At 42.9% G+C, this 27,212-nt stretch overlaps 2 protein-coding genes across 4 annotated transcripts in view; one reads left to right on the forward strand and one right to left on the reverse strand.

Moving 5' to 3' along the window:
• Positions 1-7,322, reverse strand: part of ADK (adenosine kinase) — a 266,599-nt gene extending 259,277 nt beyond the window's left edge. Inside the window, exon 1 of the mRNA XM_058810115.1 lies at positions 7,163-7,322. Within this exon, the coding sequence (XP_058666098.1) occupies positions 7,163-7,224 (62 nt within the window). The 5' untranslated portion in view covers positions 7,225-7,322. The remainder of the gene's footprint in view (positions 1-7,162) is intronic.
• A 215-nt stretch (positions 7,323-7,537) lies between these two features.
• On the forward strand, positions 7,538-26,133 carry AP3M1 (adaptor related protein complex 3 subunit mu 1). 3 transcript variants are annotated; one of them, XM_058810799.1, is made up of 9 exons: positions 7,538-7,703; positions 15,319-15,594; positions 16,618-16,789; positions 19,025-19,162; positions 21,002-21,087; positions 21,443-21,576; positions 22,278-22,485; positions 23,657-23,801; positions 25,091-26,133. In XM_058810799.1, the coding sequence occupies exons 2-9, from the start codon at positions 15,322-15,324 to the stop codon at positions 25,189-25,191; spliced, it is 1,257 nt and encodes a 418-aa protein (XP_058666782.1). In that variant the 5' UTR covers positions 7,538-7,703; positions 15,319-15,321; the 3' UTR covers positions 25,192-26,133. The 3 variants fall into 3 exon arrangements, with proteins under 3 accessions (XP_058666782.1, XP_058666781.1, XP_058666780.1); XM_058810798.1 differs by lacking the exon at positions 7,538-7,703 and adding an exon at positions 8,065-8,081; XM_058810797.1 differs by lacking the exon at positions 7,538-7,703 and having other exon boundaries at positions 15,239-15,594.
• Positions 26,134-27,212: the final 1,079 nt, after the last annotated feature.

A 27,212-nucleotide genomic window follows, 5' to 3' on the forward strand; every position in this document is an offset into this window, starting at 1 on the left:
TTCCATCTATTTCTAATTTTCCTCTCAGAGGAGATGATGCCAAAATATGACCATTGCTGAAGGTCAAGGACCTGCATTGTCACATGAAAATAACAGAAAAAATTATGCTCAATACCTGATGTAGGACAAATCTCCTAGGTTCTCTAAATCAGACACTCAAAAAATAATCACCACTTATTGAACTTGTCACAAAATTCTCATTATTGATGTGTGTCAAGGATCCTGAAAAGTCAAATAAGAGTAGGAAAATAAGAGTAGGAGACTAAGAGTAGAAAACACATCCATCCTCTTACTGTTATTGCAACACAATGTGTAAGAGGTCCTCAAATCCTGAGGGAGGATTCTGAGCTGTATTGAAATGCAAATACATAGATACATAATGGTTGCATCTTCTGATTCATGTTGAACTATTTATTAAGTCCAGTTTAACAGTTTCAGTGCTTAATAGCCAAACCTCTGTTTTGTAACCTAGAAGGTGGGGAAGGAGGATGCCAGCACCAGCAAATATAGTAATAGATACAAAACTTGTTATTGTATATAACTACAGAATGCAGCTGTCTTCTTGGTTCTATCACTGTATTCAAAATATTAAAAACCTTTTTAAAAAAAATCTAGTTGTAGATTGTCTCTTAAATAATTGCCTGATTTTAACAAACACATAAAGATATGTAAAGGAAAATATATATATACATTAATTATATTTACAGTAATTTGCAACATACAGCTGCATATTATGAATAGCAAGCCACAGAGCAAGAGGCTAAATGAGGTACCATCAAATGTTTCTAAATTTTACCACTTGAGCATATTTTCTCTAAAAAATATCAACATCTTTTCATGGAATAGCATGTATGGCACCTCAACAGCAGTCAATAGCACTTTATAAGCTTGCAGCTCTTCCCCGTGCCCAATCATCTTGGCTGTGCTACCACACACACACAGGTTCTGCTGCTACTGACATCTTCGAGACACCACCTACCCCTACACCACTTACCACTGTGTTTTTAGTCATTGGCCAGGGAACTGCTACACGCCCAGACCTAGCCCTAGCCTAAGGAAGTGGAGAAACAGCAACCAGAGTATTGCTGGGAAAATGGTCAGTAATGACTCATGGTCCTTTAGAGATGAACTTAATGCCTGTGCCCCAAGTTCAACCTGCAGTCCCACCATGTACGTGCTGGGCAGGCAGTCTGAACTTGCTCAGCCTTCCTGACCCCTGACCTTCCAAACTCCCTCTGCATGCATGGGGTGGCTGACCTTGCTTTCACATGTGATCCAACCTCAGAAATCCCTGAGAGAAACATGAAATTTAGAGCTTTTGTATCTAAAAATATATAAGGTCTGACACAGTCTAACCACTGTGTTCTCTTGACTGTTGTTGTTAGTATACAAGAGAGAAATCTTCATGACTGCGTCAGTTTCTCTACATATATAAACAACTTCCTCGGGTTATTTCACTAAAATGTTTCCTTTCAAGCACACTATAAATTCAAAATTAACTCCACCCCTACCTGATAAAATAACAGGCAGGCATATGAGAACATTTAAAATTGTACTTTAGTGAAGTAATCTATGAAACTCTACACATTATATATTTGTAACTTGTGTAACCGATAGGCAATGTAGGCCTTAGCCTTGGACTAATGTGTTATGTTTTACACCACAAATATTTGGTATAAATCTTACAGTGTGTAATATATAAACAAAAAGTTCTCTATCAGCCCTCATATTTTCACTCAATTTCATCAAAGTACAAAAGTAAGGTTGATCCTAGATAAGCTGCCCATCTGTTTGCAGGATTGATCTTTTATGCAATAGCCCCAGCAGACATTATAAAATGGGACTAGTGAGCAGCAAGTCCACAAATTCTCTTTCAATAACAGCATTTTGCAGAGCTTGCAAATATCTTCTTTTATAACATTGTTTTGGAAACTTTTCTACAGAGAGAATTTAATATCTTGCAACATAAAATTAGATGCATTTTTAGCTTGTATGGGTTTTACTTGCAAAGTGTTAAAAATCTTTTATTATTTTTAAAATTCTGTAACATCATCCCATTTCTTTCCATGTAACTTCACAGAGTGTTCAGCTGTAAAAGCAAAGGAAAGTCTATAAATATGCTAACTCTTCAGCATACTGCAGACATCTATACTTTCTTCTATTTTATTCTAATCAAATAACATAGCCCTTGAGACAGTTACAACTGCTTTGTACCACTGAACGTACGAGGAAGAAAACCCCACAACAATCTTTCACTGTAAATGAAATCCCAAGGTAGCATAGAGCCAGCAAGTAGCTTTATCTTACCATATCCTTCAAGTGCAGAACAGCTTTGACTGTGGTCAAATAATCATTATGGAAATTATTACAGTTCAAAATGGAAAAAAATCCCTTTCCCTTCCCTGAAATCTGAGTAATACCCAAAGACTTCTTTCTTCACACAAAAGGAGTTGATATTATATAAATAGCAATATTTTGTACTACTGTTATACATTATATGAATAATACATTTTTAAAAATCAATTTATGTAAATAAAAAATGAACAGCCTTGAAAAAAACATTGTGTTCACATTGTATCTGCAAATTCAATTTACTTTTTCCAAGAAGATAAGGTTTTCCAATACACTGTCAGCAAATAGTAATTAATGACCTTTAGATAGCAACCCATTCCCTGCTTCTGAAACTGGTTTTGTGAAATATTTGTGTACCATGCCTGTGTAAGTAACTACTAAAATTCAATATCACAACCTTGTATCACAAGCCAGAATTTTGCTTCCAAGATTTCCACATGAAATATACCTTAGCAACAGCAGAGTAAGCCAAGGTCTTGTGCTACAAAATTTCACATTGCTATACTAACACCATAGTCAGCTAATTCTGCATTCATTCAAGTCTCTTTCCTGGGCACCTTCCTTGTCTGTTCATAAACAATATTAGTAGATCCAATGAGGTGAGTAATCCTACACAAACTGTTTCTTTAGTTGAAAAAGAAGGAACTCAAACCTCAGGAAAACACAATTTCAAGATGAAATAGGCCTATTTACACTGGCTCTTCTCTCCCAGGTAATCCAGCTTGCAGGCAGCCTCAGGGACAGGACTAGTCCCAGTGACTTAAGGGAAGCAAGGACTTAACCCAGCAAGGCAGAGCTGCACCTCTCTGCAGGGTCTTGGCCAAAGCTGTTATGTCTAAACTGCTGCTGGGGGAGTGACTCTGCTGGCCAGGTGGGCTGCAGGTAACATCAGCAAGGAAAGAGAGCCTGTGGTCCAGAGAACAAAGAGCCTTCCCACAACCTCCTTCTCCTCAGGTTACACACTCCCTACAATAAAGCAAGGAATTACTTCAATTAAAAGGATGAAACACCACAGCAAGCTTCTCCAAAACAAGAACACAAAATTGTGGAAACATGACACATGCTGTGCAGAATCCCAGAGGATTACATCAAAGGCCAGGTGAAGACACTTGACAATGGTAATTTGAGAGTTACACATCTGAACAATGGGAAGCAGTGCCTGCACTGTAAGAGCACAGGAGTTTCCATGCTGCAAGTTATTCCGGTTTTGGATGTATTTCTGTCAACACAGCTTGGAAGGGAAGGTAACTGCTGTTACATCCTAAATAAAACAAAATTAGCAATGTCTGTTGCTAGGGTCCTCAAGAGCATTTGTCTGATTTCTTAAGTGGACTAAATATTCATCTGAAGAAAAAGTCTATTGCTTTAATTCTGGGAACAAACACAGCAAAGTGCTTGGGCTTCAGATCTTTCTTTGACCTGAGGACGTTATGAGTACCAACATGGAAAACGTTACCTGTATTTGCAGATATAAGAAAAAGGAAAGTAAAAAAACTATAAGCCGTGAAGACAAAAACTGAAATGAATACAAATGAGGAGCAAGGTGAAATTGAAAACAAACAAAAAAAACCCAAACCCAAACCAAGAGATAAAAGAGAAAGAAAAATTATTTACTAAATTCTAACTGAAAGCTTAGTCACAGCTATATTAAAATATTCACTCTTCTTTCATTTATAAGGAGTTGATGAAGGAATAAGCTAAATTAAAAGTCAGCTTATTAAAAAAATTAAAAATGCGTGAAATTAGCAATACTTTTTTAGAGCCACTAGTATCAAGCTTTCTAAAATCTACTGGAACAGTAATGACAAAGGACTGCTTTTGATAACAATTATTCACAGAGTATTTGACAATTTATTCTTAAAATGAAGAGATGTCTAATAGCAGAAGAGTAAGAATACTGTACTTTTAGTATGAACTATTTGCCAAACTCAATGCTTACATTGTCTTCTAGATAAACTGATTTGTTCAAACAACTAGCCACGTCATGACTTTTCAATCAATACAGCAGCTGCAGAACAGCCAGAAGGTCATCATGCAGCACAAGGGACAAGTTTGTGTGCAGAAGGAAAAAATGAGCATGCCTACTTCTATACAGACACGTACATATAAGTTCAAACATTCCTACAGAAAATGTCCAAATTCTTTCATAACTGTACCAGGCTGTTAACAGAAGCTGCTTGTGGTTTTCACAGGCCTCCCTAACAAAACCAAATATAAAAGGACACAAATCCTTAGTAATTCTCCTCTAAAGTAACACCTCATGATGTTTCTAGCAAGTTGATGCTGCTGCTCCATGACAAGCCATTTGCAGTTTTGCAAGCCCATTTTCTGTTCAAACAGAGCAGCTCACACACGTACAATAATATTCTACTTCACACAGCAAGAGATGCAGTCAGAAGCCCGAAACAAGGCAGCACACATTGATGGCCTTGCCTAAAGCCCATTGGTTTGTAGTGGGGATTTGCAAGCCTCAATAAAGACAATGCAAAACCTGCCACCCAGCAGTTGAATGTCAGCACAACACATTGTTGAGCTGGGAATACCAGTTTGGGTCTCGGGCTTTGTGTGCTGCTCACTGGGTGGCAAAAGCCAGCCATCCTATACTGCTTTCAAACAAGTGTACCTTCCTGAACCCAGACAGCTTTGCCACCTCATGAGGGAGTTATATTTGCTTTCCTTTGCCTGAAAAGATCAAAAGGGTCTAAAAATGTATCCATGAAACCTCTATGAAGCCACTTTGAGAGGATAAATATGGTACAACTGCCTTTGTTGAATCCATTAGACATGGTCTTCTGAAGAGACTGGAGAGCCTCAGACCTACATGTTGAGAAGAAGGAATCATTCTCTATAATTTCCTCAAATTCTTGCTATAACAAGTATGATGTTATTGAGCTCCAAAAATTTTTAAGTGATTTTTCACTTCTTTTCTAATCTAAAGAGGAACTGTTTCCAAGCCTATCTAGCAGTGCTTTACATTAACAACTGAATCTCATTACAAATACAGCCAAGTCATGGAACCTCAACCAGTCTGGTACTTTCTCTAGTGGCTTTTAAGTCCCACAACAGCACTCAGCCAAACACGTTCTTGCCAATGAGTGTTGAGGTCTGCTAAATCTAGTCCAACCACCAACTGCTTCATGAGTTCAACCTGTGGCAAACAGCACACATTAACTTTATTTGATCACCAGTTAATTACGGCATTTCTCTTCTTATGAAACAGAGCTGGAGCCTATTTATAATTTGGCTTGAAATAACTTGCAACAGAATTAGCATATGCAAGTTCTAACAACATTCCTCATGTTTTATCTATCATACCTTACAGAAGTAGTATTTGCAGTTTAGTCAGTCATTACCAGAGCATGTCACCACTGCCTTTCATTCCACTGCAAACGACCTTTAAATTTTTAACTCAGTACACCAATAATATACTCAAATTTTAAATTTTTCTCATGTTTCATCTTAAAATGCTGTTTCCTCTAATAAACTTTATTAACAGAAACATTGCAGCTGCCAGTTTCTTGCCTCATCTTGCTTTAAGGGCCATGGAGATAACTGTTGCTTTTTGACTACAACCTTATCTCGCTGTCTGCCATTTATTTGCTTTCAGAGCTCAGCCACATCTTCCCTCTTCTACTATCTGTAACTGAGCTTGTCAACCATCATTAAACTTGAAAAGTCACTTGGCTGCTGAAGAAGCAAGTACCCTGACTTTGACAAATTTAATAGGATTAGCTCTTTCAATAAGGACATCAGTACCAAAAAAGACTGTTTTCATCTCAGTACTAAAGTACATCCCCTTTATGCTATATTTGAGTGAGTTATTAGTTATCAGTTATCGCCAAGATAATTTTGGATCTTTCAAGGCTTATGCCATTAATTCTCTTCATACACTGAACACTTGGAAGGAAGTCAGCTATCTTACAATTATATTCATATCTGAATATTCCTGAGAAAACAAACTTGAAACTGTACCAAAAAACCCCAAGCTGCTCTACAGCTCTCAGTACTCAGAGTTCTCATTTTGACTGTGCATCCTCCATTGAGAAACCATACATTTTTCTGCTATGACATTTACAAATACATTACTTATGTCTGTGCAGGCCATTATTCAGATGGGATTCAGTCAGCACTATTGTACTGTAATCACAGAAATGAGGAAGTATAGCAAATCGCACACATTATTTCAATATGAAAATATTTAAAACTATACGGTATGTCTTAAAGAGAATGTAACTGTTAACGGGGATTTTCAGTTTCCTGTCCAACGGGGACAGAGACTCTCGCACGAGTATTAATCGGGGCATTTTTCAGAGGCTGTTTTCAAAGGGGAGGCAGAAGCATTGACAACCCCAGCTGTGCTCTAGTTCGGGGCCATCGCTGCGGGCAGCGTTCCGTTTCACCGCACCCCATCCAGATGCTCAGCAGCTCATTCGCACTGACCGACCCGACCCCAGGGCACAGCGCGACCCCCGCGCCGCCCACCCACCCCTGCCTCTGCTGCGGGGAGCCCGGTGCGGCGGCGCCTCCGGGCACCCGCCGGGCCCGGGCAGCGGTGCCGCGGCAGGAGCCGGAGCAGCGCGGCGGGACGGCCCCGCCGCCGCCTCCACGTGCGCCCGGTGCCGCGGCGGGGCCGCCCGCACAGCCCGCGCAGCCCGGCCGAGCACAGCCGGCGCGGCGGGACCCTGCCGGCGGCGTCTGACCGCACCGCGGCGGCGGCACGTGTCTCGCCCTCCGCCGGGGGCAGCACCAGCCGCCCTCCGGCACCCGCAGGGGTTGCTCGCGAAGCAGAGCCCGTCCCGGAGCCCGTTACCTCAGCTGCTGCTGCTTCTGCTCCAGCTTGAGCTTCTTGGCTTGCGGCTCCCCCGCTGCCATCTTCGCGCTGGGCGGCGTGCGGTGCGCTCCGCTCTCCTCGGCCCGCCCGCCGGCCCCGATCCGCCCCGCCGACCGCGCCGGCACCGCCACCGGGGGGCGGGGGCGCCGGGACGAACGTACGGCCGCGCCGGGCGCCTGAAGGGGCGGGGAGCGGAGCCCGCGCCGCCCGCCGTCCCTGCCCAGCCGCGCGCTGCCGCGGCGCCGGCCCGGGTGGGTTTAGCGCCCGGGGGCCGCTCCCGTCTCCTGCCGGCCGCCGAGGCCGAGCGGTGCTGACCGGCGGTGAAGGGCGGCCGTGGCAGCGGGGCCGGCGGGCCCGGGGAGGGAGGGGGCCGCGCTCGGGCCCTCGGCGCAGGCAGCGCCCCGGCCGCCCGCGCCTCCGCCGGGGGGCGGCCCCGTGCCGCCGCTGCCGGGCCTCGCCGCCATCTTGGCCGCTGCCCGGCTGTCCCGGGAGCGGGCCGGGCCGTGCCGGGCCGGGGGAGGTACGTGGGGCGCGGGGGGCCCGGGCCGTGAGGGAGTGGGGCGGCGCTGCCCTTGCTCGAGGGGACGGGATCCCTGCCAGGCGGGAGCCGCCCGTGCCCGGTCCCGGCCGCGCTGGTTGGCCGGAGTCGGGCAGGGGCGACATTCCCGGCAGTGGTGGCACCGGGAGGCTGCCCCGCAAATCCGAGACTTTCCGCTTTACTCGCCTCCGTTTCCGTTGTTCGATGCCTATTTAAATACAAGATCATTGCCGTGTTTAAATACCACTCCCCCGTTCCCGTTGTTCTGGGCTCTGGCGGAGGAGCGGAACCGCCCGCAGGGTCGGGTCCGAGCCCGGTAGCGGCGGATCTGCCCCCTCACGCTCCGAGATGAGGCTCGGGGTGAGGGATCGGGCCCCGGGCTGCCGGGCAGCCAGCGCAGGGTGAGGGATCGGGCCCCGGGCTGTCGGGCAGCGCAGGGTGAGGGATCGGGCCCCGGGCTGTCCGGCAGCCAGCGCAGGGTGAGGGATCGGGCCCCGGGCTGTCGGGCAGCGCAGGGTGAGGGATCGGGCCCCGGGCTGTCCGGCAGCCAGCGCAGGGTGAGAAATCGGGCACCGGGCTGTCGGGCACCGCAGGGTGAGGGATCGGGCCCCGGGCTGTCGGGCAGCGCAGGGTGAGGGATCGGGCCCCGAGCTGTCCGGCAGCCAGCGCAGGGTGAGGGATCGGGCACCGGGCTGTCCGGCAGCCAGCGCAGGGTGAGAAATCGGGCACCGGGCTGTCAGGCAGCGCAGGGTGAGGGATCGGGCACCGGGCTGTCCGGCAGCCAGCGCAGGCCTGCGCAGGGGCGATGTGGCAGCCGCCGTTCGCTCGCAGTACAGCCCGCAGCAAGGCCAGGCCGGGAGGGGCAGGGCGGCCGGGGGAGCGGCGCCGGCTCACCTGGGTCCATCTTCAGCACCCCTGCTCAGCCACGGTGTTTCTACTCAGGCTGTTCTTGCTTAATTAGCAAGGGCCCCTGTGAGTGCGGATCTCCATAATATGCGCTGGGAATAACCCGTTATCACCCACCTCTATGCGCTGCGCATCGCTCCTGCCCTGTTCAGTAGCCAGCGGTAACTGAGTGGAGGTTGTCGCGTTTCTTCTTTTGTTTCAATTCAAATCTGTTGTAAATTAGTAATGCACTTACCATCTTTTCAGTGTGTGATGAATCGTTCATACCCATGAAGTGTTAATCGAACTGGAGGAATAGCGTCAGCATTCAGTGTAGCTTTTCTATAACCAACCAGGCAAAAACTCGTACCTGGATGATGAAAAATTGTGTTCATAGCAGGCAGACTGAAGTATTGGAGAGGAAAAGGTATTTTACAAGTAAAGCAAAACCAACTTCAATTACTCATGTAAGGAGTAAAATGATGGAAACAATGTTTCACAAAATAACTGACTATGTCAACTGTGGGAATGTTTCTGCTGTGGCAGTTTCCAGTGGGTTTGAATCATACATAGCTTCTCATTTATTTGTTAAAGAAAAAATAAAAGAAAAAAAAAAGAAAAGGAAATATCTGAATGATATTTCTCTGTAAAAAAATTTCTCGTGTTGCATGCTAACTCAAAAACACAAGCAAACTTGGGGGTTTTTTTGGGGGGGGGGGGGGAAAGGACAAATAGATTCTTTACCGCCTGTATGCATAATTGTTTTGGTGTGAGTTTTTTCCTAAGAAACTCTTGCTTTTCCAGCAAAGCTTTCTATTCTTGCAGGTCCCAAAGGGAACTGCAGTTATTCAGGATCAAATATTGTTCGATTATTCAGAATCTAATATTGTTCTGTTAACAAGAGATGGAGCTCTCTTGCCAGCAGTTAGAAGATTTATACTGAACCCAAACTGAACAGAGGCACCATGCAAATATATTATTGGAAAGCTCATCAGACAGTAGATTAAATGCTGCACAAATTCTCATGCAGGCTGTAATAACTACTGGTAAAAGCACAGAGGAAGTTGCAAATTTTGTTATGGATACCAAACACTGATTTAAGTCAACTTTAGAGTATTCTCAAAGGACTACTTCCTCTTAAAAACAATTTCAGAAAGTTACTAACAGTGTTTGAAATGAGAGCAAAGATAAATAAATATATGCTGAACATCTGGGAAGCAAAGCATTTCGTCTTTAATAGGGATGATCTTGCTGATAAAATATGTCTGAGTACTTGTACAGACACAAGCACTGCATGGTGTTGAGTAGATATGAAGTTTTGCTTGACTAACAGAGGGGGACAACAAGCAGTTCTTAAAAAAGATTACAAAAATGTTTTTATTTTGACGTGTAGATACGTAAGCTGTGAGCATCTTATATGTAAAAAGATTCATGACACTTGAGCAGCATCATTAAAACACACAAACAATAATAGGAGCATTAAAAACCCTGTGAAATTACAGAACATTCATGTTTTAGTAAACCTGAGACTTACAGATTTATCAACTTGAATCATAGCTGCTAATGAGGTGTCATGTTGGTCCTGCCTATTAAACAATATTTCAGAGCTGCCACGTTGGCTGTCTTGAAAGTGTTGTTCAGGTGTTTAATGGGATTTCCCTTTATTAGGTTTGCTGGTTTGAAAACCAGTGAATGGGGTTGGGGAGGTCAGGAACACATTTGTAGCATATATTGAATTTATAGGAAAAAGCTTAAGTGCTGACTAGCTGATTGTGACAAAAGTACTCGCTTCAATAGAAACAGAACTGCCTATTTTAGGTTATTTCTCCAGATTAAGCATTTGATTACTTTCTATTCACTTGTCACTAGAAGTTCATTTTCACAAATACATAACAGAGACTCATACAGTCTACCACCACTAATTCTTGCACCTTTCAGAGCAGCTATGCCAAAGTCAGGGAACATTGAAGCTGTGGAATACTTTCCTAGTGATGCTCCTATTTGGAGTATTTTCAGTAATTAGTACTAGCTCTAAAGGGCATTGCAGAGGTCAGTGATAAATTCCTCACTTTGTGGTTTCAGAGCTTTGTATGTAACTCAGCTCAGTGTTATGAAAAAGCAGCTGTTGACAGTATTTCTGCATTAATTGCACTTTAGAGTACTTAATTGCAGCTAAGGACAAGCATGTGCAATCAGTCTTTTTTCCCATGCTCACAGCCTCTCTCTCTTGCCAGTGAGCTCCAGTTTTGTCTTGTGAGCCTGCTGTGCCTTTAGTCCAGATGTTTCCGTGCCAAGAATTTGAAAATCAGTAACATTGCAAATCCAGATTTAGTCAAAAGAAAAGTTAGAGATGTGGAAAGAGCTCATTGTAGGCATCTTAGTTAAAATATGTTTTTCTTCTATGTGGACTTCACATTCTGGTAGGATGGAAATGACTGAGATGAATCGTGTGGAGTTCTGCATGCTAGATGAGGGATGGGAAGTTTGTGAGAAGAAACTGCAAAACCGCAGGGGGCTGTTGGTTTCTGCAGAGCCTGTAAGGTGCCTTGCAGTCAGGCAGTAACATGAAAGGCTGCCAGTCTACTGAAAATGAGCTTGAACAGTTTCCTTTGGCCTGGATGCAAATAATGATCCATGTACACCTTCAGTCTGCTCTTAGGGAGGCCTAGAAGCAGAAAGATGGGAGGCATGTCCTATAGAATAGTCATGGAAACACCTTCAGTGCCTCACATAGAGTGGTTTTATGCTGACATCTCGAAATGGTGTCTGTGTACACTGCTACATGGAGAAGAATCTCATGAGTCCTGAATTCTGGTCATGTACTTCTGCTACTGTTTTTTTAAAACTTAGGAACTTTGTTTCAAGACCTTTACTCTCAAAGTGCTGCAGCTCTTAACACACTTTGCTGTTGACCTACTGGTGTGAGGAATTTTAATGTTACTGGATTGATTTCTTATGTTTAGCATTTGTCAATCTTTTTTGCTTTTCAAGTCATGTTCTGATGAGACAAAAAAGTCAGGTACTGCAAAATTAGCTGAGGGATCTCTACATGTGTGAAATGAAATCTGGCACTCAAAAATAGAGTAACAGGGAAAAATCTTCAGTACTTGGAGCAATAGAAGTAATTTTTGTTAAATAATAATTTATATATCTTGTATTGATATTTTTGTAGTGTTACCGGTTTTAAGATATTCAACATGAAATTTATCTTTAATCAGCTGGTGCCAATTGTTTGACAGTGTATGGGATAAATCAAATTACTGAGCATTGTGTATAATTGACTGGAGTCAATCCAGGGCTCTAGGAGTGTCTTTATTCTAGTCAGCTCTGGGAAGTGTATCAGCTGAGCTGCTCTTTGGCTGACAGGGCAGGGCTTGTGCCTCTGGAGCTGCCTGCTCTGCACTTAGGCTGCAAGGAGAGAGCTTCAGTTTTCCTGAGCACTTCACATTAGCAGCAAATTAGCATACTGCTACAACTTGTGAAGGAAGAAAGGAGTATGTGAGAGGATTTGAAGGGAAGTCTTACTCTAGAAGTAGAATATGTATCATGGGAAATTCTGTAATCCTGATCTTCCTACTTAGAAGATAGGCTTAGGCAGCCAGGGGAGATTTTACTGCTCATATTCCATAGGTACTACAAAGCTGTCATGTGCCAGGCGTGGTCCCCTGGATCTGTTTGCTACTCTGGTTCACCATGAGACCACACAAACACTCGTGTGAGCACAGCTGGTACCCAGGCAGCTTGGGGCAGATGAGTAAAGAAGGGCAGTGGCCAAGTGCTACCTCCCCTTCTGGCTACCCACACCCTCCCTTGACTGCATATCAAGTCATGGTCTAATGTCCTCAGCGGAACTTGGGGCAAAAGAAGGGGCCCTGCTATTGCAGTCATTTGGTGCTTGCTGTGATTGTGTGGTCTGCTGCACAGCTGTGCTGGTTAAAAGTATATTGAGACAAATGCAGGCATTTCTGATCTGTAGATGAATAGAATCTGGATGAATGTTACCAGAAGCACTACAAACACTGTCACACGTGTCTGATACTCTTTGTCAGTGAATCATTGGAAGCTGCCTGCTGTCCAACATAGCTGCTCCAGAGCGGGCTGTGGATCAGCTCCTCTGCAAGTGGAGTCTTACCGGTGCTGCTTTGTGTGCATTTAATAGGAAATGTGTCTGATACTTGTTAACAGATAAGCTATTGAATCGATTTTAAAATGTACAGAGATCTATTCTAAGTTTTACAGCTGAGCACCTTCGTATGTGTGGGCAGCCGTGGTGTCGAACAATGCTGACATTCAGTGGTTGATTATACTTGCCACCCTTGTGTGACTGTCAAGGAGATTTTGGAAGGCTTTAATGTTCAATGCTGGCTAAATTCAGAACATGTTTACTGGAGCTGGATTAAAGCAATTGTGTCAAGGCTCCTTTATAAAAATCCTGTACTCACAGTATTAAAATTTTTTGGTTTTATTAACAAACTAAATTAGAGATTAATTTGGTCCAGGACAGAGATAGAAACATGCAATCACACTTTGTAGCTTTGTTTCCTTTCCCACTTTTAAGCAAATTTGCAATCACAGTTTCTAAAATAACTTCCCCTTACATTCCCTGTTGGCTTAGATGAATATTTTTGTCCACCTTTTGGCTATTGGGATTTTTTTGTCAGCTACCAAAGACAGCATGCTCTTGGCAGGAGGTATCTGAGACCTGGCGTGGCCCCAGTGAAGATGAGCATGTTGCTGTCATGGTTGTGAAGGAGCAGCTGGAGTGTAGAATTTGAAAAGCTGGATCTTGGCTCTCTTCCCACATCTGCTGACTTAGGTGGGGGAAATACCATGCTGACAACCTTCCTGAGCTGTCCTTTTTCACTGTCTTTGGTGAGCTTTGGAAGACATACTTTTGTTTTGTGAAAATCTGGAGGGCCAGACCATTTTTCATTGTTACAAGTTTATTAGTAGATGAGTACTACTCTGGGTAGTTCAGATGCAGACATGGCAACACGAGCTCACTCTGAGTGAATCTAAGTGCTTATTCCAGTATTTTGGAATGAGATTTAGCCATACAGTGTTTATACTCTTAAAATCTCTGTGGGACTGGGCCATGTGTATCTAGATGCTTCCATGCTATTTTTAGTGTGCCAGAGTTAACAGAGGAGGAGCGAATTTTATCTGTGTTTTAGGACAATATTCTGGGCAAACATAGTAAAATTAATGACAGCTATGATGGGTTTTTGGTGGGTGTGTTTGGTTTCTCTTGGACATGCAGAGATCATGGTGGTCTTCCTGTTTCAAGGTGCAGACACCCAGTAATTGTCTGGTCTCTTTCCAGTCATGTTTGAATCCCTCCAAAGGCTAACTTTCAATTCTGGATCTCCATTGCTGTCCTCTGCCCATTTCCACCACATGCCCTGTGCCAGCTCTAGCACTCCCTGGCAATGAAATAACTTGCATTAGGAAGCTGGTCTGACCTGCAGCTCCTTCTGCTGGGTCAATTTCTGGCTGGACTATTTTCTTAATGTAGATAATTGCAGAGCAACAGACCTACTCAAATCAATACCTGAGAGGTAGAAGGGAAGAACAGCCAGTGCCAGGGGCAGCTTCTTCAACTGCAGATGAATTTATGCTTGACATTGAATACCAGGTTAACTTCACCTTCAGAAGCTGCTGTTGGGGTTACAGTTTGGTTTGTTTTCTAAGCCCAAGTTTTAACTTATTTTTTAAGAGGATCATTATATGCAGGTCAGCCAAAGCACTGTATCTGTCATGTAAAGGCTGAAGAGATAAACTGGAGTTTGCCAGCATTTGTCTCCTCTCTGGGTTTGTAGATCCAGAGATAATAGTCTATTCATTTTATCAACTACTTAGTTCACTTACTATCACACTGAAAGTTGAGAAATAGGCTTGGAATTATTTTTTTAATAGGCACATAAGCTTCTTGCCCCATGAATAAAATGAAGGATCAGTGGCTGAGGCATGTTATTTGTAAATGTTTAAAGAGATAAGAAAAAAGTTACATTCCTTACCTGCAGTTCATACTCCCCTCTTACGTGAGTTTTTAAGTGAAAATCATTTTATGTAAACATATTTCATGCCTGCCAAGCACATTTGAGGCAATTTTATCCATTAAATCAGATTTAAATGGCTAGTTTTGTGTACTTTTAACGAATTCCAACCCTTTACCCAAGTGCAGCTTGGCATAGATCATAAGACTAATCTGCCAGCAAGTAAAAAGCACTTTTCTAGTTCAACAGCTGAAAGCTGACAAGCTAAAGGGCTGTATCTTTAAGACAGAGCAATAGCAATTCTAAGTTAAGTGGGCAACTGGCAGGCCAGCTGCCATAGGAAACTTCTGTACAAGTAACTGTTTCATGTCGGCAAACACGTTTGAGCGAGTGCCAACTCATGGGAGTCAGCTTTTCTTAAATAAATAAATTGCAGATACCAGATAGGGATGAAAGTGGAAAATGAGGGTGCTTTCTTCATGCTTGCATTATGATATACATTAACAACTTAATCCAGTGGCAAATATTTTTTGTGGAATGTTCTTGTAAATAAAGAAAATGGAATTCAAAGAACAGCAACAAGGTAGATATTTTTCCTAAATTCACAGTGCATGTTAATAAAGAATAACCATCGTAAGAAAGGGAATCTGGGATATGAAATGTCAATCCACATATCCTTTTGTTTATTTTAACTTCTTTTAATGTGTTTCCAACAGAAAATGATCCACAGCCTGTTTCTTATAAACTGTTCTGGTGATATCTTCTTGGAGAAGCACTGGAAGAGCGTTGTGAGCCAGTCTGTCTGCGATTATTTCTTCGAAGCTCAGGAGAAAGCAATCGATGTTGAGAATGTGCCTCCTGTCATCTCAACTCCACATCACTACCTCATCAGCATCTATCGGGATAAAATCTTCTTTGTGTCTGTCATACAGACAGAAGTGCCACCACTCTTTGTAATTGAATTTCTGCACCGAGTAGCAGATACTTTCCAGGTCTGTCACCATTCCATGATTTTAAAATTGAGTGTCTGAAGGAGGCCTATGGGGGGAAGCCAAAGAGGGACTCTTCATCAGGAACTATAGTGATAGGACAAGGAGAAATGAGTACAAACTGAAAGAAGGGAAATTTAAGCTAGATATTAGGCAAAAATTCTATTCTGTGAGGGTAGTAAAATGGTGAATGGAACGGGTTGCCCAGAGAGGTTGTGGATACCCCAACCGTGGCAGTGGTCAGGGCCAGATTGAATGGGGCTTTGAGCTACCTGATCTAGTAGGAGGTGTCCATGCCCATGGCAGGGGGTTTGGGATCACCCCTTAACATTCTGTGAATCTATTATTCTAAAATGACTTCAAGGGCTTTTTTTTTTTCATAAAGTTCTTTTAGAGAAAGGTAATAAAGCCTTATGTGAGTGACTTTTCTGTCTGCAATTTTTAAGCACAGGTTTATAGAGTACAAAGGACAAAAGAGGTTTATTTTGTGCACTCACAAGCACCAGAACCCAAATCTGACTTTATAAATGCTGGGGTTTTTTTCTGTAAGCTTTTGTACTGTTAATATTATGTAGATGGGAAGAAGGAGCATGTAGTAGGGCAGCATGCACTCTGTAGTGAGGAAAGGGCTGCAAAGAAGCAACTTCTCAACCAATTTCACAGATACTTTATATAAAGGAAATGCTGTGAAGATTGAGCATTGCCAAATGATAGTATCTTTATTTTACAAGAGTCTTGGAACGGAACATGTGTTAATGTTCACAACTAGAAGGACCTTTGTAACATAAACAGTAGCACATCACATTACATTATTTCAATGTTCACACTTGTATTTATTTTCAGCTAGGTGATAAATATAACATGAACAATATGATGCTATCAGACTATAGAAATAGTCAGTTTAGTCACTAAAATGCCTTCATATATTGAAGGGTTTCTGTAAGGAAAAGCTGAACAAACTTCCTTTTGCAAAGTATTTTAACAGGAATAAAAATCCTCTCTTTTGTAATCTCTGAATTTGTTTAGGATTACTTCGGCGAATGTTCTGAGACGGCAATTAAGGACAATGTAGTAATTGTGTATGAACTTCTAGAAGAAATGCTAGACAATGGCTTTCCACTGGCAACAGAATCTAACATACTGAAGGAGCTGATTAAGCCTCCCACAATTTTGCGCTCTGTTGTCAACTCCATCACAGGTATGAAAATATGTCATTTCAGCAATGGGGCTGTTTGTAAAAAAGGCCCATCATTTCTAAATTTCTAAAATTAGCTAAAAAATAATATATTGGTGTGAATCTGTAAGGTGAGGGCACTTTCCTGCCACTTTTCATCAATAGGAATTGAATGAAAACAAGTCCCTCCTTGTTTGCAGTTTGTGCCTGGCCCCTTTGCTGTCCTCGGAGGCACTGCCTGGTTCAGCCACAGCTGCTGAAGTCCCTCAGGAACAGCAGCTCAGGACACAGTCAGGACATACTGTAGACAGGTGCTCTGGGATTGGTACAGAGCTCACCCCAAGCCTTGAATAACTGAGGGGCACTGGAGAAGGTTAAGCATTTTGTAAGAAATGCATATAGGAAGGTATATAATAGATATGTAATAGATCCTTGATGGGTGGGAGCAGATAGCATGAAGGGAAGCAAACAGCCTGTCCTCATCTTCCACCCTGCCCCCAGCACTGAGCAGCACATGGATTCATATGGATTTGATTTTGCAACTGATTTCAGGTTGTTGTAAATGGGTCTGTCTTGCAGTGAGGAAGCCAAATGTCTGTCAGCTGAGCTGGTGGAATCTGCTTGTCTGGCAAGCGGGTGCAAGGGAGGTGAGCCATGAGTGTCACGTGGGCAGAGAGACGGTCACTGGTACATTGTGTTAGAGAAGGGACTAGTGGGGCTGCAGGGCCACACACCTAATGCTCAGAGGAGCTGATCTTTGGGGTAGTAGGTATGGTTTAGTCTCTGAGTATAAATCTCATCAGTTTTCATTTCTGTTATTTGGAGTATAGCTAGGTTTTTTACATGTGGATTGGAATACTAGTATTTCCACTTACGAAAATAAGTGTTTTATCTAAAACCTTATTAAAATTGCCTAGGAGCCTGAACTGCCTGCCCAAGGCAGCCTGCATCTTGTCACTGTCAACAGCTCAGCGCTGAGCAGGTGGAAACAGCAGCCTGAGAGGTCTCCTATCTACCTGGCTTGGCAGCACTACTGCACCCTGCAAGGCTGCTGAGGGACAGACACAGCAACTGCTCCTCTTCAGAGATGCAGTGGGAGTGAAGAAATGGTTGCAACTCCACCCCCCTGAGTTATAGCACATACAGGGGTGGACTTTAGGAAGGGGTTTTTTTGAGTAACTACTTCTACTAGCTCAAAGGAATGAAAACTTCTGTTTTCTGCCTGCCAGGCTAGGGCCTGCCCAAGGAGGTTTTGTGGAAATGATACCTGCTGGCCACCAGCTTCTCAGTGAAGCTGTTTCACGTGGCAGGACACACTGCCGTGTTCATTGTGCTAAAGGGCACAAGTCAGCATGAGCTGTGGCCCTGTCCCAAGACCTACTTCTAGCAGAGGGAGTTGTTTACACTGTGCTGGGATTCTGGCATCAGTCATCTAAGCCCCAGAAGTGATAAGATTTTTTTCTTTTTAAAGTATCATCAATTTACTTTATAACTCAGGAAGCCTTCTACTCATGCTGGGTGGTATGGAGAGCCAGGAGGCAAGGGTGAGAGCAAGGCAGGCAGGGACAGTGGTATCATTGGTTGGGAGCCCAGAAGTTGAGGCAACAGGTCAAGGACTGGATCAGATGATTAACAGGTCATCTACAGCCCAGTGATTGCCAGTAACATCCATCAGAGTGGGACAGGTCAAGCCAGAAAGTCCAGTCTGGGCCAGGGTCTGGATCGATTTGACACATGGTCAGGTATAGATATGGCTGTCATGTTGATGCAGGGCAGCTCAGATGGGTACCAAGGGTGAGACCCTCAGCCTAACACCAACTCCAAGCAAAGATTGTAGGAGCCCTCCCTAAGGCTTCTTACACATCTTTCTTGCTAATGACCCTTACCTGTTAATGAGCCTTGAAGTCATCCAGCTAAAACTCTTAGGAGAAGGGGGAAGCCGGCTTAAGGCCCTCACAGGGAGCTGTCTTGTCTTGAATTAGTGATGAAATCCTCCAGAAGATCTAGCCCCACACCTATTCCCACTCAAACCTCCTGCTGACTTGAGTATTGTATTTTGCTGTGCAAGATGTAGTCTGAAAGCTGTTAAGTCTGGACACGTGTCTCCGGTGCCTTCATGTCACCTCACAAATGACATTGAAGGCTCCAGGCTCTAACCTACAGTACCTGGGGCAAGCCTTGCCTTGATTTTTAATTTTGGCAGTTGAAACATTCATTTTGTAATTAATTACTGATTTTAAGTTCCTTTTCATTTTTAAGGCAGTAGTAATGTGGGAGACACACTTCCCACTGGACAGTTATCCAACATTCCCTGGCGCAGAGCAGGAGTAAAATACACAAACAACGAGGCCTATTTTGATGTCATTGAAGAAATTGATGCAATTATAGACAAATCAGGTAAGATGCCTTGCAAACTGAAATTTTTCTCTCAAGTGTGTTTACATTTAAGAGAATACAGTCCAACATGAGTTTAAGTGTATTACTTCAGTTCATCTTAAAACAGCATCATTCTCTGGGCTGCTTCGAGAACATCCACAAGAATGTTTGTAAATTGATTATCTCATAACAAATATTAATGGGAAAAAAAGTAGTTGAAATGTGATGAGAAAATTATCTCCCATTGTTCCTGCCAACAATGTACTGTAGTCCTTGAAGGCCCTCGAGCAAGCAAGACAAAATCCTTTATTAGCTTTCTTCTGATAGCAAGCTAAACTTGGTGCAAAATAGTTGGACAGTGTTGTTTTCCTTATATTTAAGGAGCCAGATATTATGAAGAATAATAATACTCCTTTTCTGTGAATGAAACTTATAATTTTCAAATACAAAAGTCTTTATTCTGAGATTTAACTTTGAGGAAGAACCTGGTAACTTGTATGCCAAGAGAAAGAAAAAAATAATGCAAAAACAAAACTGCAAAGCTGTGGGCAGGAACGTGCTGTTTTGTTCAGTATTGGGGCCAGCAGTTAGCAAGGGCAAAAACTGCAGGACACCCTTTTGTGGTGGTATGGGGCAGGGAGCAAACCTCTGATTATTCATTCAGTGCTGCTGTTGTAGCAGTGTCAGTGTTGGTTTGATTCTGTACACCACTTCAGCAAATGCTTTGGCCACTGTTGAAGTGGAGAGTCATAAATAGCCATTGTGCAGCTCTTACTCTCCCCACCTTGAAGCTAAAAGAAGGTGGCCCTTACAGGGCTCTTATAGAACATGCTGATGCCTGTTGCTGTCCTGGCTCCTTAGGATTCCCAGGAGTAGTGTGAGTGCTCAGTCTGAGAAGGTACAATCAAGGACATGGTGAATTTCTGTGTGTATTTCAGGCCAAATCAGTGTGTACTGGGTGTTCCATTTCCTACTGAGGATCTGCTGCAGTAGTCATAGCTACTCTTTTCTGCTCTGATCCCTTGGGGAGCAGCAATGCAAGAACCCCTCTCTGTAGCCTTCGCCAAGACTAAGGCAGATAAGGTTGCTCCCCTAGAATAGGGAGGTTATCTTGTTTCATGGGGATATGGTCGACTGCCTTAACCTGAAACAGGATCACTTCTTTTCAAAGTATAAAGCCACCATTTCTCCTTTCCCTTGCCTAGATAAGCCAGTTTCTACGTATCTTCTAAAATAACCTTTGCATGTGGAGTTAATTAATTAGTCCAGGGTCCTGCTTATACCTTTTCATACTTAGAAGATATTGCAGGAAATGAGCATTTCCTGGGTAAAATGCTTGGTACTCTTGCTTTGGGGTTTGGGGTTTTTTGCTATAGATTCATTTAACATCAAAATGAATATTTAATTTAATTGTTAAACAACCTTTACTTGTAAAAGCCAAAGTTAGCACCAACTTACTGCATTTTGACATTGACTGTTTTGATGTGCTTTAACTTCCCTGCACCACTACACCACTTGCTAGTTTTCTGGAGACCAGGGACAGGGATGAAAGAAAAGATTCAGAGCTGGTGTGTTATGAAACTCTTATTTGCTTATTGCTGGCAACCAGTTCAAGCACATCAAGTACAAGTCCTGTGTAACAGCTGGCATGAGTATCATGAACCAGTTTGGAACAGGCTGTTTGCTCTGGCTCATGTATTTTAGCAAGCTGCCCAGGACACAGGTAACTGGAATGACCTTTCCTAGCTGGGCTTGGCATGTTGTTGAGTGTTGTGCAAATGTCATCTGTGCCCTCTAGCTGCACTTCACCACATCTGTTAGGCCTTTCATAATTATGTTGTGTCTTGTTTTTCTCTGCAGGTTCCACAGTCTTTGCAGAAATCCAAGGCGTTATTGATTCGTGTATTAAGCTCTCAGGAATGCCAGATCTTTCTCTGTCTTTCATGGTAAATTCAGCCTATATTTGGGAATCTTAATTGCTCAGGATTTATTTTTCTTAGTGATCAGAGTTAAACAACTTTAAGATCAGTATCACTATTTCATGTGTTACACATACGAAGTAACAAGTTATATCGTAGAAGCTGCATTGTTCAGTAGTTGGAAAGGCTTTTGTGTGTACATGAAAATACCCTCACAGGAGCTGCTGTACTGGGTCAGATCAGAAATCCATCTAGCTCAGTAACATGTCTCTGATCATGGCTACTCAGATTCTAAGAAATAGGAATTGGGTAGAGTGCAGTAGGTGGCTCAAAGTGCTGGTACTTGATGAGATGGCACTCACCATTGTGGCACTCCTTGCAGAACCCACGGCTGCTGGATGACGTCAGCTTCCATCCGTGTATCCGCTTCAAGCGCTGGGAGTCTGAGCGGGTCCTGTCCTTCATTCCTCCCGATGGCAACTTCAGGCTCATCTCCTACCGCGTCAGCTCCCAGAAGTGCGTTTCCACCCGGGCGCTCTGCCCCTCCAGCTACACACACTGCTGCTTTCCACCTGAGGAATGGCACATTCCTCCTTGTGAAGGGGGAATTTGCACTGTTCTGAAATGTGTGTGCTCAGCTTTTGTCTCAGCTGTTGCTCTGTCCCTGCTAAAAGAAGAAAACCATTTTTCAGTGACCTGCAGATACTCAGCAATAATTTTTCAGTGGAGTAAATCACACATGATATAGGGCTATTCTGTCCTAGTAACTGCTGTTGGTGCTAGATGCTTTATGAGTAAGTCTCTGTGTACATGGAGGACTCAGAGCTTCATGAAGAGAGTAAAGCAAAAAAGTCCAAACTGCAGATTTTGCAAACTAAAGCCTGATTTGACTAGTGGCTCTTCTGAAATTTGGCTCAGTGAGATTACTTTAAAAAAAAAAAGCAAAACAGCAACCAAATGAAGAGAGAATAGGACAAGGTATTTGGACGAAAATAAATTTTAAAAAATTCTTTATTTTTATTTTGATTCTCTGCTGATAAAAGCATTTCAGCAATGATGCTGAAGAGCAGAGTATCACTTCATTTATCACTTATGAAACAAACCAGTTCTAACTTGAACACCTACCAGAAACACAAGATCCATTTATGAGAAAGTGCTTTGATTTCTTAAGCAGAGAAGTAGCCAGGATGCATTCAACTACTGTCTTCTCTTTTCAGCTTGGTGGCAATTCCTGTATATGTGAAGCACATGATCAGTTTTAAGGAAAATACTTCTTCAGGAAGATTTGATGTTACCATTGGACCAAAACAGAATATGGGGAAAACAGTAGAAGGAGTAGTCATGACAGTTCACATGCCAAAGGCTGTACTTAACATGAACCTCACTGCTACACAAGGCAGCTATACATTTGACCCAGTTACTAAAGTAAGTAATGAAATTTTATTTATTTAAATATTGAAGATGGCATTACTAAAGTCACCCATATTGCAGCATACTGGAGCAGTGTTCTACAGCAGTGTTCTACATTTGGCAGAGAACTCTGTTCAGCATATGTTTATGAATTTAAAATTTACCTTTAAAATTTTCTTTTTCAAACTTAGATACACACCAGCTCTGATTTCTGACTTTGATAGTATCTTTTTCCTTCCCTTCCCTTCCCTCCCTTTTCACCCTGCTCTTTTACCCACTAATATCTTTCCTTAGTGGATGCAGCAGTATTTTGCCAATAGTTTCAGCCATGATATATTTTGCATATATGTTGTGGAAAAATATTTTTCTAAAGAAAATGCACTAGCCTTGAAAATGGGCAGACAGAAAAACTGGGAGCAGGAGATGAGAAAAAATTTCTTCCAAAAGACCTGCCTAAAGACACACAGGAAAATAAAGTGTCTGAAAAAACATGTCTTGGGCTCCTGATTCCTTGCCTCTGAGTTGGGGTTTGAGATCTAAATTTCATAAAGCTCCTGAAGCCTTTCAGTACCCAGGAGCCGTTTTGCTGAAAAGCAGTTTGAGCCAAACCATTCTGCTGGCTCCAATACCCTGCTCTGAGCTTTCTGCTGCCCTTGGAATATCTCAGTCAGCAATTCATTGAAATTGTTAGGGAAAGGTCTCCAAGTAGCATTTTGTTTCAAAAATAATAGACCTTGATCTTTTTAAAAGAAAGCACCAACAAAAAAACTCTCTGCAGAAATAAATTTTACTTTGTTTTTATCAAGAGTTCGGATAACTAGGTGAATTGAAACTGCAAACATTTTTCCAGTGCCTTGCTCCTACCCTCCTCATTCTTGTGTTAAAGTTTCTATGGTCTCTGTGCTGGTTACTGTCTTAGTTTCACGGATCCAGCTGACCCAAACAGACATCAGGGTCAGTTATCCTTAGCAAAGGGAACAAGATGTTCTCAGTGCACAGACCCACACTGACAGGGTGAGAAAAAAGACCCCCTATCTGCAGGAGCCCTCTCCCAGCCAGTGAGGAATTCTTAGGGTTCCCAGGCTACTGTTGGTACCCAGCCTGCAAACTAAAAGCTGGACATGAACTTGACCTCATAGGTTGTTTCCTAGAATGCTACTACTATTTTTCTCTCCTTCCTGACAAGGTGCTAACTTGGGACGTGGGCAAAATTACCCCTCAAAAGCTACCAAACCTGAAGGGCATAGTGAACCTGCAGTCTGGAGCCCCCAAGCCAGAGGAGAACCCAAGTTTAAACATCCAGTTTAAGATACAACAGCTTGCAATTTCAGGTGAGTGGGGGGGTATTACATGAAATTGGTGCTGGCAGAACGAGCTGGTGTAGGAAATGAAGTGGGAAACTGTTAATCATTTAATTGGAGGTGCAGGTCTGAAGTCAGCTTGATCCAAAATGATAAAGTCTGATTTACACAAACCTGGCGGTTTCCCTTGATGGAAGATTTCTTTGCTGGGAATTGTGAATTCCCAATTGTTTTGCTCAAGAAAGACTGCGAGAAGTATACAGAAGAATGGATTTTTCTTTGTTGACTGGTGCATTAAACATGCAAACATATCCTTTTAGTGAAGATTGATGCATGATGATTTAGTGTGCTGCTCCTGACATGCTTTAGCCTTGTGCCACTAAAGCTCTTTCTAGTGGTCATAAGAATGCATTAATTTTGAAGAATGCCCTTCTTATTCTTTACTTCTGGAGCTGGTTAGTTTTTTATCTTTGAAACAATTTGCAAGTAAAAGCAGAATGAAGTCTATAGGATAAGTGCAAAAGTAAATTTAAAGCAGACAAGACCTCAGTCTGCAAACACTTAAATCATGTGAGTTGTCTCTGTGTAAAGTGCTTCTCCAAGCAAGCTTTGCAGGATTAAGGCTCTAACAATGCAAGAACTCACATTCAGAGAGGCAAAGGAGGAAGATGATTGAAGGCAGTTGGTTAGAGTTGGTTGTAGTACATGTGGTACCTCTCTGGATAGGCCCCTCTCTTTTTGGCCCCTATTTGGAGTAAACAACAGTTCCTGTGTAAGAACAGAATCCTGCAGTTTCCTCCTGAACTAGTTTAAATCTTACAAGATACAGCTGTTCCGGTGGCTAGACACCAAAGATCACAGACCTGTGAGAAAGCACAGAACAGCCTGAAGCTGTAGGTATTTAATAGCTACTGGCCTCCCTCAAGGAATAGCAGAGGCATTGCTGGTTCTTGCAATTATGACTTGGAGTGAAAAGAATTCTAAAACTTGTCCTTTGCTTCATCTCCATGATGGGAAAGGAGTGCAGTGTACAGGAGCTGTGGAAGACAGACTGGTTGTTCCATAGTTCATCTCTTGGAAGGAGGATGTTGGCTTATGGAGTAGAAGAGAAACAAGGTGTTGCCCTGCCAAGACAGTTATGATTAGGTGACAAGAATGTTCTCATCTGCCACTCCAAACCAGATGAACCTGTGAAAGAAAGGAAAATGAGCTTCCTAACCAATCCTAATGTGCTCTCAAGACAGCTGGCTTTCTGATCAGACTGCTGTGATTCCTAGCATTCTGCTTTTAACTTTGTACTTGTCTCTGTCTTTTTTCAGGACTGAAAGTGAATCGCCTAGACATGTATGGAGAGAAATACAAGCCTTTTAAAGGTGTCAAATACATTACAAAAGCAGGAAAATTCCAAGTCAGGACATGAGAAGATGCTAAGAGAAAATTCCCCTTAAAAAAAACTTGACTGCTTAGTGACTTATGTTGGTTAGGTGCCAATTAATTAATAGACACTGATTAGTTTGGGATCAAAGCAATTGTGCACAGCAGCTCTTAAAATGAAAGCATAGCTTAGTTTTTCTTAATATGGCTTTAAAATAAGGTACTTTTTTTCTATTACACTTTCACTCTTTTTTTACTGAATTGTTCTGCTGGTGAATAGTTTGATATGGGCAACCCACAGAATGTTGTAAACACTACACTGCCAGTCAGATACCAAAGCCCTGAGGTCAAGCACATTCTGAAGGCCAGACAGGTCACTGGAAAAGTCTTCTGGTGGCATATTTTGCTGCTGCAGGCACCTGCGAAGAAAGCTCAGTTCCACCCACAGCCAGCTGTGAGCTGGCATTCCACAAAGCAACATGTAATCCCTTCAGAAACAGAGAGTAGCAGTGAGAGGGGCAGGGGTCCCCCCAGGGCCTGGGACATTTCAAGTGTCACTCCAGAAAAAGCTTCTGATGAAGTAAAAAATAATTTATGTGTTGTTTACAAGAAATCGCCTTTCTTAAGAAGCATTTGCCTTAATCAGCTTTCATTTCTGCCAGCAGCAGATGAGCTGATAAAAATAACATCCTGCATTAAATCTGGGAGGTGATTGTTGCTTCAGTAATCCACTTTCTTTCCATTCAATCCCATCACCCCCCTAATTTTTTTTAAGAATACAGTTGCAGAGAGCAAGATCTATTTTTTATGTGAAGCCTTTGCTTTGATTTAGATGTTCCACTTGTTTGAAGTGGATGCCACCAGGTCTGTGCAGCGTGTACCTTCGAGCGTAGCTTTTTAGATAGCACAGTAGAAGTGTCAAGTGTATTTAATGGTTGTGTGCTTTAATGTTGTGAAATAAAGGGAACTCCACTCTCACCTTATGAAATGTTCATGCTCTTGTAAACAATTTATGGGGCTCTTCAGCAGGAGGCATCTGATACACTATTAATCAATGACTATTTGCTACATCTTTACTGAACTTAAGCACTGTGCAGCTGCTCAGTTTTAAAAGGCTGTTAATAGCACAATAGGGAAAGTCCCTTTCATATTCCTTATTTTTAAATGGAGGACAGATATTTATTTATGATATTTCAAAGGCTCAACAGTCAGAGCAATGCTGACTGAACTTCTTGTTATACACCAACAAAACCATCTCTCTAAACCAATGCATACTCCAGAGTAGCCATCAGGTTCCAAATCATGCATTTGGTCAGTATTAATTAAGGATGGGATACTGGAGACCCTTTGTTTGTCTATCCTGTTTGGCTTACAAATCAATGAGTAGGTTCTGGGTTTGGTTCCGACTCTTCATCTGAAGCAAAGTCACTTAGTCAAAATTTCAAATACTGAGACAAAAATGATCAGTCTGGAAAGAGGAGGGGAAATCCATCTGAACCCTGGCAGCAAGTCAGTAAGGAAAGAAACGGGCATACAGTCTCTATCTGTAACTTCAGTAATATCATTAGGGTAAACTTGGCCATAAACAACCATTTTGAATTTCTAAAATTACAGTAGATAAAACAGCACTTTGAAGAACCAGTGGCATGTGTTTCAGCAAATGGCATCCTTCAGTTACTGTACTTGTAGAAGAAATCTTGTTTTCAGAGCTAACAGGTAACATCCCGAGCTGACATCTGAGCAGCTGGAGCTGCTCTCTGCATTAGCAGCCTGGAAATGCTGCCCCATGGCCTTTCAGAGCTGACACCTTTCCTGAGCTAGGACATACAGAAGTGTCAGAGCTCCAGTCCCACCCCAGTGCTGCCTCCCACATGTGACTGAAGAAGCCCTGCCCACCCCAGGACCTCAGGCACCAGGCAGGCTCCCACAGCAGGGGAAAGCCCAGCTCATCACCACAACTCACTGACCTTCAGGAAACCAGTCTAGGCATGCCAATGTGTTTCGTCAAGGAGACGGCTGCAGGTGTGTGAGGCCAGAACCTGTCTTGTACATTTGCTGGTGCCCTCT

This window comes from Ammospiza caudacuta, chromosome 9 (assembly GCF_027887145.1).
Source record: "Ammospiza caudacuta isolate bAmmCau1 chromosome 9, bAmmCau1.pri, whole genome shotgun sequence".
NCBI lineage: Eukaryota > Metazoa > Chordata > Aves > Passeriformes > Passerellidae > Ammospiza > Ammospiza caudacuta.

Coding starts and splice junctions, on each gene's coding strand:
- AP3M1 (XM_058810797.1), top strand. CDS start 15,304: ATGTGTTTCCAACAGAAAATGATCCACAGCCTGTTTCTTATAAACTGT. Junction 21,577..22,277: donor TACCGCGTCAGCTCCCAGAA/GTGCGTTTCCAC, acceptor TTCTCTTTTCAG/CTTGGTGGCAATTCCTGTAT. Junction 22,486..23,656: donor CATTTGACCCAGTTACTAAA/GTAAGTAATGAA, acceptor CTTCCTGACAAG/GTGCTAACTTGGGACGTGGG.